Source organism: Ursus arctos, unplaced genomic scaffold, assembly GCF_023065955.2.
Source record: "Ursus arctos isolate Adak ecotype North America unplaced genomic scaffold, UrsArc2.0 scaffold_14, whole genome shotgun sequence".
Classification (NCBI taxonomy): Eukaryota; Metazoa; Chordata; class Mammalia; order Carnivora; family Ursidae; genus Ursus; species Ursus arctos.
The window spans coordinates 36,209,002-36,222,989 of NW_026622808.1; the positions used below are offsets into that span (position 1 = coordinate 36,209,002).

Consider the following 13,988-nt stretch of genomic DNA (forward strand, 5'->3'; position numbering starts at 1 on the left):
GCGTAAGATGATAAGAATCCCTACTGCGTAACACTTTGTGAGGACTGAGATAATGTATGTAAAGTGTTTGGCACATAGTGAATGTGCATGGAAGGTAGCTGCCATGTTGGTTGTCCTCACGACTTCCGTTCTGGTCAGTCCACCTGTCGTCCTTGGATCCCTGGTGAGTCCCCTCTTCCATGGGACCGGACTTGCTCAGGGATGCTCTGTTGGCAGGAAAACAGCCGAGCTCAGTCCTTGTCCCCACTCATGTCACAGGTAGGGGTGGCTTTTGGGCTGCACAGCCTGATTCTTGCCCTTGCCCTGCTTCCCCTTCATGAAGGCAGCCGCCCCACAGAATTAGCCCTTGTGCAGAAATAACTACTATTCTCCTCCCATGTTGCTTCCCTGGGTGACGGACTCTAACATTTCTTCCTTCTTTTTTTCAGATTGTTTAGTGTAATTCTGGAACAATTAACCAAAGAAACAGAAGGCGGTAACCACTCCAGTGGCAAGTCAGGAGGCTTCGATGTCAAAGCCCTCCGCGCCTTTCGGGTGTTACGACCACTTCGACTAGTGTCAGGAGTGCCCAGTAAGCACGTCTTGTTTCCTAAAGCCAGGAGTTTGTTGACTTGGTTTTCCTTCTGGGTGGGGCTCAGGATTCTGGAGCCGAGCGCTGCCGGGTGAGTGCGGTGTGCCAGCCAGGGGCTCCGCAGACGACCACGGAGGCCTTCACGGTTCACAACACGCTTTTGCTTGCGTGGTCACTTTGGACCCCCGTGACGGCCCCGAGGAAGGGCCGGTAGTGATTGTTGTCTTCCTGATTTTGTAGGAGAACCTTGTCTTACAGAGACACCGAGTGAGTGGTGACACGAGGCCTTGAGGTCAGGCCTCCTGATTCCGGGCTGGTTTTCCTTCTTGGACACCTCGCTGCCACCACCTCCTCCCGCTCCCAGGACTGCCCCTCTGAAAGTGGTGGCTTATGCAAACGAGGAGGGTGTTGGAGGGCTCCCCGCCGACTGGCTTTCTTCAAGTGAGCAGCAACGGGGCTGGACTCCTGAAAAGTCTGCTCAGCTCTCCACTATCAGGAGTTGTGCATATCCGGCTCCGGGGGAAGAGATGGATGCTTCCGGGTCCTCCCTGTATGGAGGGTAGGGTAGGACCTGCTTGCTGGTGGTTTGGAGGACCGAACGAGATGATGCGGGGAGAGCCCCCGCAGCACAAGGTCTAGAGCACAGAGGTGGCCCTCCATGGCGAGAGATGCTCTTTTCCTCCACTAGGCTGTGATACCTCTCCGTGCCAGGCCCTAGTTTGCTTTTTGCTCCAGACGTCTGGGCCAGGTGGAGTGCCACCTGAGCTGGGACAGATGCTCTGGCTGTGCTCTGGCCAGCAGCTCTGGGCTGCTTCTGCTCTTCTAAGGAGCATGGAGTGTGCTTCACTGAGCTCTCTCCCTGATGGGACACCCCTGGTGGGGACTTGACGGTAGTCCTAGCACCTCTCCAAGGGTATGGCGGCAGCTGCCTGCTCTAGCTGGAGGAAGGGTATGGGATGATAGGGTGTGCCTGTTTTTCATGACTCATAAAGCCATCAAAAGAGCACAGATCATGTTTTTGCCTCTCCAGAAGTTCTTCATGAAATTTTATTAAACCTGTTGGCACTTGGGACACACCAAAAATTCTCTGGAAAAAAAAAAAGATTTACAAATTTAACATTTTAAAATGTAGGAAGTGGTGTTTTATGTGTACTTGTTTTTCCAGATGGTTCATTTATTTTCATTGAAAAAGATCAGCCCAAGTCAAAACCACAGAGCTGTCTGGAAGCAATTGAAAAAAATAGAAATACCTTGGAAATGACTGGTTCTGTTATGTGTAACATGATGAAATGAGAAGTTCAATGAGCAAGCACGTTCTTTCAGATTTAGTTGTTATAGCTTAATCTAATCTCAAAGTAACCACGACAGCCTTGTTTCCCCCAATGAGCAAATGACAGGACAGCCTGTTCGCCGCATGTGTTGCACGGACGAGCGGGTGCTGTGGCTTCACGCATGCAGGTCTGGCCGGTGAAACTCCCCAAACTCACAGATCATTGTTCTGGCTTCCTTGTTTAACGAGGTTTTCACTAAATGACTAGTCTAGTATTCCCAGGTGCTCTTGGGAACCAGTTTTAAACTAGATTTCTTCCTTTTCTCCCTTATAACATGACAGAGCTCTCCATCACTCTCTCCCAGAAGTCAACAGGGAGACATGGGGACCTGAGTCTTGTTGAGGACTCTTCAGCCTCCTTTTAATTACCTTAGTGGAGAACACCCAAGTCTCACGTCAGCCCCAACTGGGAGATGGGTCGGGGGCTCTGGGTCATGATGTTTTCCATGCTGGTTGTCAACTGGGGCCTAGTGATTTCTTAAGAATCCTGAAATGGTTAAAAATGCCGGGGAAGGTGTGACTGTTTATACTTGTCTCAGAATTGTCTCGTGCCCTCTATAGAGAATTCAGACTGTTCTATAAGACACGATTTTGTGTGTGCCTGTATTCATTCGTTGGGAGGTAAATATGTATTGTCAAAGAGAGTGCTTCAGACATTTGTGGAGTTCTTAACCACCCATGCTCAGATGATAAATATTCATCAGAGTCCTGGACCAGCAAATGGGAAAGAACCCTACAGATCTTCTGGTCCATGGGCGTCCTCTTTTAGACGAGGAAGCCAAGGGCTGTGGAGGGGCAGCAACTCACAGATTCTCACAGCCAGTCGGCGGCTGAATGGGAACAGACGCACGCTGTCCCAGTTCCTGGCCTCGTGTTCTTTCCATTCCACCCCACTGTCTCCTGAACTGGAGTCCCACCAGCTCTGCCGTACACGCTGCTTATGTACGAAGGAGCCTAATGTCCGGAAAGTCTACACAGTCACGTTAAGACAAACTTCATTATCTCATCAATTTGGCCAATCTGAAGTACAGTAGTTACAGCGAACAAACATGCTCACGGGACTCATGGCTCACTACCATAGAATTCAGAAGAGCTAACTGCCAGATGCTGATTTTGAATGGGCCATCCATGTTTTAAAACAAACAAAAAATGCCCAAATGAACAATCCAACCCATCTGAGTACATTAGAGCAGTCACTTCTTTCCATCTAATTCCTGATAAAAGGTGAAAATGTTAGAAGTCCTCTTATTAATCATTTTTTTCCTAAAACCATTTGAGCATTGAAATGGCTGAAGGTAATACCTAGGACTGGGGTTGTAATGAGGGTCTTGGAAAGTCGGGCTCTTCCTGAGTCTGAAACCCTCTTCTCGGTTGTCCCTCCCCTTCTCCTCCCTCTCCTCTTCCCGTGTACTGATGATCTCGGGCAACTCTTGTTACTGTTGCTGATGAATATTCTTCTCTTTGGTCAGTGTGTTCTGACTTGTCTTACTTTAGCGTCCTGGCTTCTTTCACTCATTCTTTGAGTATGTATTGGGAAAGTGAGGAGACACTGTAAAGGAGCAGTGTGAAGGAGGAGAGACGGCGTGGAGGGGAAGGGGTGGAGAGGGAAGAATGGGGAGAGCGTGACCGGTGCAGAGCAGCGGGTGTGTTCACGGGGTGGGGGGAGAGCACAATTGCTAAACCAGGAAGTCTGGAAGCCTGGCCGCAGTGTAGATTCTGGTTTTTTGCTGACCCTCAGTCGCTGCTTCTGCCTACCTGCTCCTAATCTCAGTGTTGCCTCGCCTGCCCTCTTCCGTGATCTCACTCCCATTCTGCCCCGTGGCTCTGAGTGTTGCTCTATGCAGAGAGCTTCCAGGTGTCCGTGCCTTACCTTCGTCTCTCAAGTCCACATCCCAGCTGCACGACACTTCCCTTTTAATGCCAGGCCCATGATCAGACTTTCTAGTGCAAAGCAGCTCTTGCCCCTCTCCTCCCTCCCTGTTGCAGGGGGAGACTCCTTTTGACATGCTTATTTTGGGTTAGGCACGGAGGGGGGGAGGTTTACCTCAAGACCTTGCCTCCATGGGTGCCTTCTCGTCCCTCAAACTCATTTGCTGGATTCATCCTGATCCTCAAGCTGTCCTGCGTGGAGAGCCCAGCACTCCCTAACCACCTCTCTGCCGGCCTCGCCTCCTGCTGCCTTGTCTGTCTTTCTAAAGAGGCTGCCTTTTACCAATGGACGCAAGTCCAGCCCTGTGATCCACATTTAATACCCAGAGCTCCATTGCTGCAATCTGCTTTTCTTTCCTGAGCTGCTTTCCACTGTGTGACCACCAACCAAGACTCACTGGTGCCCGGCCCCCGTTGCCTGGCTCACCTCCGGCTTCTGGTGCTCTTCCCAGGCCCACTTGTGCAAATCCATCCTCTTCCACGTTTAGGCCCTGGCGAGAGGGGGCTGCTGCCCAGTCCTTTGTCTTATCCCCACTCAGAAGCGATGTCTTTTATCCATCCCTCTTTAATTTTAATTGTTTGATATTACTCCATAGTGTCCGTGTGCTGCCCTAGGGTAATTTGTGTTTAATTCTGATGTCTCCTTCTAGGACATACCCTCTTTGAGAGAAGGCACTTTAGTAATACATCTTCATATTCCCCAAAGTGCTAAACTTTACGCTTGCCACGTGATCGCTGTTGAAAGCATTTTGTTGAATGGGTGAACGCACGCATGAGTGAATCACTGACTTCGACACTGGGCAGTCAGTCCTCTTTCTGGGCCTTAGTTTTTCCGTCTGTCAAGGGAGGCAATTGGATTAGATGGTCTTTTAGGTTCCTTTTTAACTTATCTCACATCCAGGTTTAATGTTAATTTAATGTTAAATATCTCTGTGTTTTATTACTATGTCATATGTATATACGTATATACATATATTTGTGTATACATACACGTATGTATCTTTGAAGTTCCTCCCTGGCTCACAAACTTATTTTTGTCTCTCCTAGGTTTACAAGTTGTCCTGAACTCCATTATAAAAGCCATGGTTCCCCTCCTTCACATAGCCCTTTTGGTATTATTTGTAATCATAATCTATGCTATTATAGGATTGGAACTTTTTATTGGAAAAATGCACAAAACATGTTTTTTTGCTGACACAGGTGAGTAATGAAAACAGTAGCTAACCTAACTTTAAAAAATATTAATTTTTCCCAAAATAACTTCTGTGGTTTGGGGAAAATCTAAAACAAAATGGTGGGGGGTGGAAGCCAAATATACCAGTAAAAGCAGTAAGAACCAGCCAGTTCTTAGCATGAATTATGTTCAGAATAAATGAGGATTTAACCTCCTTTTTTATCCTGATTTCCTACGTAATGCATCTTGGCAAAAAAGATGAGGTACCCCCAATACAAGAACATGAGGGGAATCACCATCATTGTTCCCTACACACTTAAGAAAGGGGCTGTAGAGTCCGGGCAGGGGAGAGAGCCATGGATTCTGAGTACAGAAGCAGCAGGTGCCACGGAGGAGGGCATCTCTGAAGTGGGCCTCGAGGGTCAGGTGGGGGTCCGCCAGCATAGCCGAGAAGCAGGGGGTCCAGGCTCTGGCAAGGGCACTCGGCTTCCACCAGCTTTGGGCTTCCTGCTGTTCGAGTCTGGAGGGGTGAAGCCGCTGTGCTCTGTTTGCAGATATCCTAGCTGAAGAGGACCCAGCGCCGTGTGCGTTCTCAGGGAACGGACGCCAGTGTGCCGCCAACGGCACGGAGTGCAGGAGTGGCTGGGTTGGCCCAAACGGAGGCATCACCAACTTCGATAACTTTGCCTTTGCCATGCTCACCGTGTTTCAGTGCATCACCATGGAGGGCTGGACAGACGTGCTCTACTGGGTGAGCGGCTGGAGGACCGAGTGTGTGGTGTGTTCTTTCTTTGGATAAGAGTGTTTCGTTCACTAGAGCTGTTGAAGAGTTAGCTGGGGGAAAAAAAAAAAAACAAAACCCTTGCAGTCAGTTCTTGGGAAGGGAAGCAGACCCTCTCCTCACTCAGTGAGACTCCTCCTCCTTCTTTCTCAGGGCCCTCGTTTCTATTCCAGAAAGCCACTGTGTAATGTTGGCTGCCTCCCTCCCCTGTGCTGTCTGCGGACTTGCTGCTCAGTGTGCCCACGAGTCCTTGCTTCAGAGGAACTCCCAAAGTCAGGGCCGTTCTGAATTAAACTCTTAGAGAGCTAGGGGTTATTTTCCAGGTTAAGAGGCTCCTGGACTTCCATGAGCTTGATTTTTTTTTTTAGCATAAAGGTAGGTTGCTCTACCAGACCCTAAACAGAAGATAGGGAATATAAATTGGATCCCTTTATGCTTTCCATGAACTTAGTACAACCTTCAGGCCAAAATGGATTTTTCCCTTATTATACTCTTTCCCTTTTGCATCTTCAGCATTCCCATAAATCAGCCAAGCACAAGCCCCCACCTCTCTCTTCCTTTCTCTTTGGAGCTCTAGAAGTCTGGCAGAGAGGGTGGGAAAGGCCCATCAAACTTCCAGGCCTGGCGGACCCATCCAACCTGCTGTGAAAACAGACGCCCCTTCTATGGCTAAGGCCTGGTTCTTCTTGTTCCTGAAAGAGCCAGAAGGGTTTGCTATAAATGAAGAACAGTAGTATTTTAACAACTATTTTCCAGAGCTGAATATGTTTGTATGCTCATTTATTTGGTAGAATTTGAAAAAGCTCATAAAAGTTTAGAAATTAATTTCCATGGCACAGATTGCTGGGGAAAACAGCTGACATGCAGATTTTGAGCCGAAATCCAAGTTCAAATGGGATTAATCAGGATTCCAATAATGATTTGTTAAAAGGCAATTAGTAATAAAGTACTTCTTGAATGGGCAGTCTTTAGTTAGAAGGCCTACAAATTGAGAAGTAGCTTCTGGAAGTATCTAAATTTTAGACTCTTTACAGGGTTCCATATTCCTTTATAACTTCAGAGAACCTGACACATGATGGTTATAAATAGGTTTTTGCTTCCCTTCACCAGTGAACACCATGCTTACAGGATTGTAGAAGTCCTCATATAGTCAATGTTAGGCAAAGAAGGTATGTTTTTATTTTCCTCCCCAAAGCGTGAGTCTAGTTTGGTAAAAAAGTTTTGAGCATCACCAACATGTTGTATCTTGTTTCTCTCTCTTCCCTTCCTTTGTCTTATCGTCCTGGGAAAGAGAGAGAGAAAGAGTGTGTGTGTGTGTGTGTGTGTGTGTGTGTGTGTGTACGTACACGTGTCTGTGTCCGTGTGGGTATGCATGTCTGTTATTTATACCCATCAGACAGTGCCTTTCATGAAGAGGAAGAAGGAGGGAAATTATATTGGATGAGCCAAGATTATGGCCATGACAAGGGGACCTTCAAATTAGATAAAGCGTTCATTGTCAGTATTGTCTTCAAAGTTGCAAATCCTAGTTAGATTAGTTGAGGTCTCAATCCCACTCTTGCCTTAAAGTTTCTGATACGTAGAAAAGATTCATCCAAATAGCCCAAACTTTGATCCCTGGCCCCCCCACCAAACGGAGCAGAAACAACATTTTGATTTTTAAAAAATCTGGCTCCTCTCAGCTCTGCTGGTCTCTCTGTTGTCAGAGTGAATTGTCCACTGCTGACCCAACATGCCTTGACTAATACACAATTTTATACTTTATGTTATATTTTGCACATGGATTCTCTCATGACAATTTTCCTGTTGTCAAGCAAGTGAGAACTCTGAGTATGTGATTAAAGGAGAGAAAACTCCATGCACCCAGAAACAAAAGTTTCCATTGCTTTCCTTGGAACCTTTAAGTATCACCTAGGATTGTATAATTATTATCTCTATTGTTAATATGACAATCACAGAGTTAATAATTTGACAATATAATAATTCTCTGTGAATTACAGGGCATCTTTATTCTGATGGAGGAACTCGAGTAATTTATCAACATTATCCCAGTCTATATCCCTTTCTTAGAGGGTCTGGAATTTTGAAGGTCAAACAGTGGTGTATAGAGAGACCACTGAACGTCCCTAGAGTCCTACAGCTAGTGATTGTGGTTCTTGGTCTAGAACAGGGGTCTATAGACCTACAAGGGGCCAGATAGTCAATATATTTGGCCTTGCAGACCATAATATCTCTGTAACAAAGACACAGTTCTTCCTTCTGTCTGCCCATGGCACTCAGAAGCAGCCATAGACAATACATAAACAGATGGATGTGGCTCTGTTCCATTAAAATTTTATTTCTGGACCCTGAACTTTGAGTTTTGTAGAACATTCATGTGTCATGAAAGAGTCTTTTGATTCCCCCCCAACTATTTAAAAATGAAAAAGCTATTTTTAGTTCAAGGGCTGTGCCAAGGCAGGTTGTGGGCTGGGTTTGGCCCACAGGTCATAGTTTGGTGACCCCTGTTCTAGACTGGAACCCAGCACTTTTTCACTGGCATTCTCTACTGTCAGAGGTTTGTGAATCATTCTAGAACACTAGAGGGCAGCTAAGTAATCTCCCATACAGTTCACTAAGATCTTATCCTCTGAAACACATCAGGTTGTTTTTAATTACTTATCGATTACATTTATTAACTCATCAGAGAGATGGACAAGAGCCAAGACACCAAACCTTCTTAATATTTATTGGGCCATGGCCAGGTGGAAGATACACAGTTGTATTCCAGAACAGACCATCCTTGACCAGTGCAGTGCCTGGCACAGAGCAGGTGCTTGACAACTACTAGTTACTCTTACTCCTTCTGAATTGTACCACAATTCCATGTACCATTCTACATCAGTGTAGAAAGGCCATGTTTAAATATCAATTTTTGTGGACAACTAGGGTGTAAAGGGAACATCTTGAGAGATAACTAAGGAGATTAGATTATAGATATTGATTGCAAGCAAGTTTCTCAGTCCTTTAGGTGTTTGTATATGGTGGGCAAAGTCTTCACCAGGGATTACTTTGCATCTTGTCAAGCTTATATCCACTCCGTGTTCTCAAGCTTGTTGATGCCTGATTCTCAAGAATTTCTGGCAGTGGGCTGGCTGGGTCTTGAGAAAAGTGCAGGTGGGTCTAATCCGCAGGAAGACATACTTAGAACCATTTGGACATGTGGGAGTTGGATTAACAATTTCTGGTGGGGAAAACAGTCCTACTAGAGCTCTTTTATAAAGTGAGTTCCATAAGCATAATTACACTGCCATCTGACCCACCCATATTGTCTATGGAGGCAGCAGGGTGTAGGGCAAGAGAAGAGCCTGAGCGCTGGATAGGGCTGGCTGCATGACCTTGGGTGGGTCACCACAACTCTCTGGGCTTTCGCTTCTAGTCTGCAAGGTGCTCAGTTAGACTACACGTCCAGTTCTTCAACTCAGAGGAAATTTTTTTGAAAGATAGGAAATTAAAATAGTGTTGGTTTCAGGAAAGAGCTGTTCATATGTAAATCATTTCTGACCTCTTGCCTTAGCGCCAAGCTCTTTCCTCAGTGCACACCGCTATGGAGGTGCTTGCTGCCAGACTCCAGCGGGAAGTTCTCATGGTCACACTGACCATCCATGTTGACATTTAAGACACCTGGGAAATTCCTCTTTCAGTAGCTGAGGGTGTGCGTTTCTGTGCCTTTGCCTTATTCCTTGCTCAGGGGAGCCATGACCACTATACCACGTTCCCAGTAGTGTTTTCACCAGTTAGAAAAAAACAAAAAGCCTGAGGTTGCTCTTTAAGTGGAGGTCAAGAAGGTGCATCTCAGCCTTTGAAATGAGGGGAAAACCATAAACTAAATAGAATATTATTTTCTAGGTACCAGGTGACCCCACATGATGACTTTGATATGAATTTTTAAGAATGAATCTAAATTGAAATCCTTCAGCTCATGCTGATTTTTTTCCCTTGCTGATAAAGACCACGCAGACGAAATCCCCAGCGGAAGTCTTTATTGTCATTTGGGTATACTTGCCAGTTCCCAAGTTGGAACTTGTCCTGTGTATACGGTAAGGTCTGAGAAATACTTACCTCTGAGAAGAGACTTGGGTTGAGAAAATTTAGTTTTGGTCAAAGACTGGCCCCTAGAGCTTAAGTTTTGTTTCGCTTCTCCCACTTTCTGGAGAGTTAGAGTCCGTCTTCTGTGGCCTTCCCTCCAGCCCCCAACTGTCATTCCAGTTGATATTTTTGATCCAAGTAAATGTGAATCTGTCTAACACCTACTCCAAAAAAGTTAAAAGCTTCTTTAATTAAAAAAAAAAAAGTGCCCTCCCAAGTGGAGCAAACTGCTGTTCCTAGAACATTCCCTGGAACAGCAGACTGAGATCTGAATGAGGATTGGTAAAGCAGTTGGCCTGGCCACTGACCAGCCCTCTTTCTCCTCATCCCGGTCAGCTCACAGCTGGAGCCAGCTCTCCCAGGGTGGGTCATCTAGTGCCAGGGCTGTACGAGAGTGAGGTGTCCTGATGGGAGTCCCGGACTTTGCCCATTCCTCCCTCACCCCATGAGCACGCTCTCCCCTGTCACCTGCACTGCTCCCATGCAGGGGAGACAAGCCCAGAGAGGTCTCCATGGAAGGTCCAGACTCCAGGCTGGGCTCTGGCCACTACACCGGGCAGCCTGCTTCTCCACACATGGGTTTTTAAATAAGTTTAGTGGTGTCGTTGCTTTGGAAGAATTAGCCTCTGCCTTCCTGCTGAAATTAGTTTATCCGGCTTAATTAGATCAACAATTGCAGCCATGGCCCTGGTTCATTCATTACTCTAATTGCCAATGTGAGATGTGCAGACTGATATGAGTTCTATTAAGCACATCAATTTTCATGTGGCCAAACAGGTGTTTCATAAGGGATTTAATGCCCTCTCCCTAGATTTCAGCAACAGATGTTAGGTGTTTTTTTTTTTTTTTTTTAATGTTCTCTTTTCCTGTTTGGCTTCTGCATGAGGCAAACATAGTGAAATGCATGCACTTCATTCTGCAAAGCTAAACTCAGGAGCCAGATAATGTGGAAGAAATCACATGTTTTAAGGCCAAAGGGGCTTGCACCCATGAGGCAAGAACTCTCACAGACCACGTATAGTTCTGTTGGCCGAGATTCTGGGTGTTCCAACAAAGTCAGGCCTGCATTCATTCTGTCCCTGGACTGGCCCTTAACACCTCCTTCCTGGGAGAAGTGTTTGCCTAATTTAACATGGACCTGTGTTGCTGGAAAGTTCCATCTCCAGCCATGAACCTTGAAGCACCTATTTACTCCCAGATGAGAGCTGTTCATGATCAAACCTCCCCTGTGAGGGTCTGCCACGGAGGCCAGGTCTGACTGTGCTTGCTTGAGATTGTTCCAGAAGTAGTGGCACAGGGTTCCTCTGGACCAGCCCTCTTTCACCTAGTCCAAGTCAGCTCACAGCTGGAGCCAGCTCGGGCAGGGTGGGTCATCTAGGTCAAAGGGAGATGTGGGGGATGAGTGCTTCTTTCTTTTTTCTGGGTCCTTCCTTGGGTGCAGTTGGCAAAAATCTCATTCCCCAAGCACGCTTGAATGCGTGTCAGCTAGTTGACTTCTGAACACTTTCCTCTTTGTGTTCATTGAGCTGTGTTTGCACTCACTGATAGCAGATAATCTAGATTTTAGGTGGGTTAGGTTTCTTTGGATGGCTTGGCTTCCAATAGAAATTTATCATTTTAGAGTTTTTTTTTTAAGGAAGAGAATTTATTGAGTCAGATATTGCAAGTTTGTCTAAGTAAGACTTTTCTACCATCACAAATTTTGAAAGCAGAAAGTTCTAACGACTTGGGTAGAGTAGGAAATACTTTCCAGCTAAGCACTAGCTTAGAATAGATCTACCAAGACCTGTTCTAATAGTCCATGATCCAAGACTGTTTCCAGTAAGAAAGAGCCTGTGTCAAAGTCTGATTTCCCTGCCTGTGTCAAAGTCCGCTATTATTTGCCCCCAAAGCTATGATGACTCTTCATGGGCGGGCGGGCGTGTGTGTGTGTGTGTGTGTGTGTGTGTGTGTGTGTGTGTGTGTTGGGGATGTGTAGTGAATGTGCCTTGGCTACTGTTGTCTCTGATTCAAATCTAAGTAAATGTTTAATAAAATGTATAGAATGCTATCTCTAATGTGACCCTCTCTCTTTATTAGATTCTCTTATTAACCCACTCCTATGAGACCATCTTATTTCTTGCAGATGAATGATGCTATGGGATTTGAATTGCCCTGGGTGTATTTTGTCAGTCTCGTCATCTTTGGGTCATTTTTCGTACTAAATCTTGTACTTGGTGTATTGAGCGGGTAAGCTACACCTCTTTCATCTTGAAAGCAGAGTTCTAAGGACAGTTGCCAAGACCACACAGGTTTTGCTAGATGGGGGCAGCCGGATGGGTGCCAAACCTCCGAGAGGCTTTCTCTCCTACTGAGGCTTCCCAAATCAAGATACTTCCCGGAACTTCACCAGCCTTTATGAAAGAAAGCTATGGAATGGTTATTGACCAGAAATTAATCAGCGTTGTTGCTTGGGATTTAAATAGATTCCATTGCTTGCCTTTCTGTCTGGCCTAAAATGAGATACATTTATAATTGCTTTATTGGTCTGGATCCAAATATGCAGATTAATTAGTACAAAATAGGAGCTAAATGAGTTGGTCCTGGCCGACTTTTGGTAGGCCAGGTTTGTAGATTTCACCAGCAGAACTTACCTGAAGACCAAAGATGAAAGGTCCTAGGTGGGGGTGCCTGTCCTCAGAGCAGTAGTCTCCACCCAAAGCCCTAAGTGGTCTGGCAGCTGCTCCTGGGGCTCCGCTCTTTAGTAAATGGATAACTGATAACTGATTTCCTTACATTTTACAGGTAAATGATGCGATAGGATGGGAATGGCCATGGGTGTATTTTGTTAGTCTGATCATCCTTGGCTCATTTTTCGTCCTTAACCTGGTTCTTGGTGTCCTTAGTGGGTAAGCAGTCAGATCTGTGTTGCACATTCTGCTGCTGCCTCTTGTGGGGCAGCTCTGCGTGTCCCCCAGCTGCTCCCTGCGGCTTCTCTGCATGCGTGTGGACTCTGACGTCCCTTCTGTGTGTTGCTTTTGGATTGAACTGTGATTCTCTCTGCCTGTAACTTGTCTGTGAGATGCTGTGTTTCTGACGCTTGCCACACATTATTAATCTCATGAAAGCGTGTCCCCGAAGCCAGGTGCGTTAGCGTGCCCCTGTGCAGAAGCGGATTGCAAGTGAGTGAGCGGAGTCCCAGCCTTGGCGTCCCCCAGGAGACGGCCTTTGTCTTTTGTGGCTTTGTTCCCATTCGTGTATAACCTGGCCTTTCTGAGTTAGCCACAGCGTATCATGAATATTTCCAGGGCGTTTTAGATTTTATTGAGAAGGAGAAATAAACCTAGATTAGCACCGTGAGTACTGAACAATTCCGAAATCTTACGTCCTTCAAGTCATTTATTTGCTTGGTTTCCTGCTACTGTCACTGGGAGACTTGTCCCTCTAATTCGTGACTGGTCTTCCCTTGTGCAATCTCTAATGCAGAGTAATGAGCAGCTTTTGCATACACACTTCCCATGGCCTTATGGTCTGGCTCGCTTAGTCACCATTTTTGAACTGTCTTTTGGCCGCCTCAACTCCTTGGATGACCCTCCATAGAGAGGATTCTCCATGGAGAGTGGAGGCTGGCTTGGGAAGGAGATGCCGGTGTTTCTGGGCTCTGCCTTGCCCATATTTGGAGATGCCGTCCCAAGCCCCTGAGGAGGCCCACCCACAGACACCCAGAAAGAGGAGCACCCTGAGAAGGAAGAAGGGGCTGTCTGGGCCCTCCCAGAAGCTGCACCAGGAGGTCAAGGGCCCCCCCTGGGGGCTGGGGGTGCCTATCTCCCCAAGGACCTTTGTCACCCACCGCGCTCACACTTCCTCAGGAATACTGGTGGGACACTTGATTCCACGTGAGCGAATCCTCACCTGCTTTGTCTTCCTCTTTCCAAGTTTGTGTCTCGGGGCGGGGGGGATGCTGAGTCAGCAAGGAGCCCTGTATCGCATTTGTCCAAACACTGCCTTTTCCAGAGCAGAGAGCACAGCTCCTTGTCCACCGTCTAAACTGCCCTGCCTATTTTCAGGGGATAACATATTTGGGGTTCTCCTTGAC

At 46.5% G+C, this 13,988-nt stretch overlaps 1 protein-coding gene across 2 annotated transcripts in view; it reads left to right on the plus strand.

Annotated features, from left to right (window-relative positions):
* The window catches only part of CACNA1D (calcium voltage-gated channel subunit alpha1 D), a 291,334-nt gene that overhangs the window by 145,455 nt on the left and 131,891 nt on the right, over positions 1-13,988 (plus strand). The window contains exons 5-8 of one of the 2 annotated variants that reach the window (XM_057311797.1): positions 429-571; positions 4,878-5,030; positions 5,559-5,755; positions 12,698-12,801. In XM_057311797.1, the coding sequence (XP_057167780.1) occupies positions 429-571; positions 4,878-5,030; positions 5,559-5,755; positions 12,698-12,801 (597 nt within the window). Of the gene's footprint in view, positions 1-428; positions 572-4,877; positions 5,031-5,558; positions 5,756-12,038; positions 12,143-12,697; positions 12,802-13,988 lie in introns of both variants that reach the window. The other variant, XM_057311796.1, reaches the window with a different exon arrangement.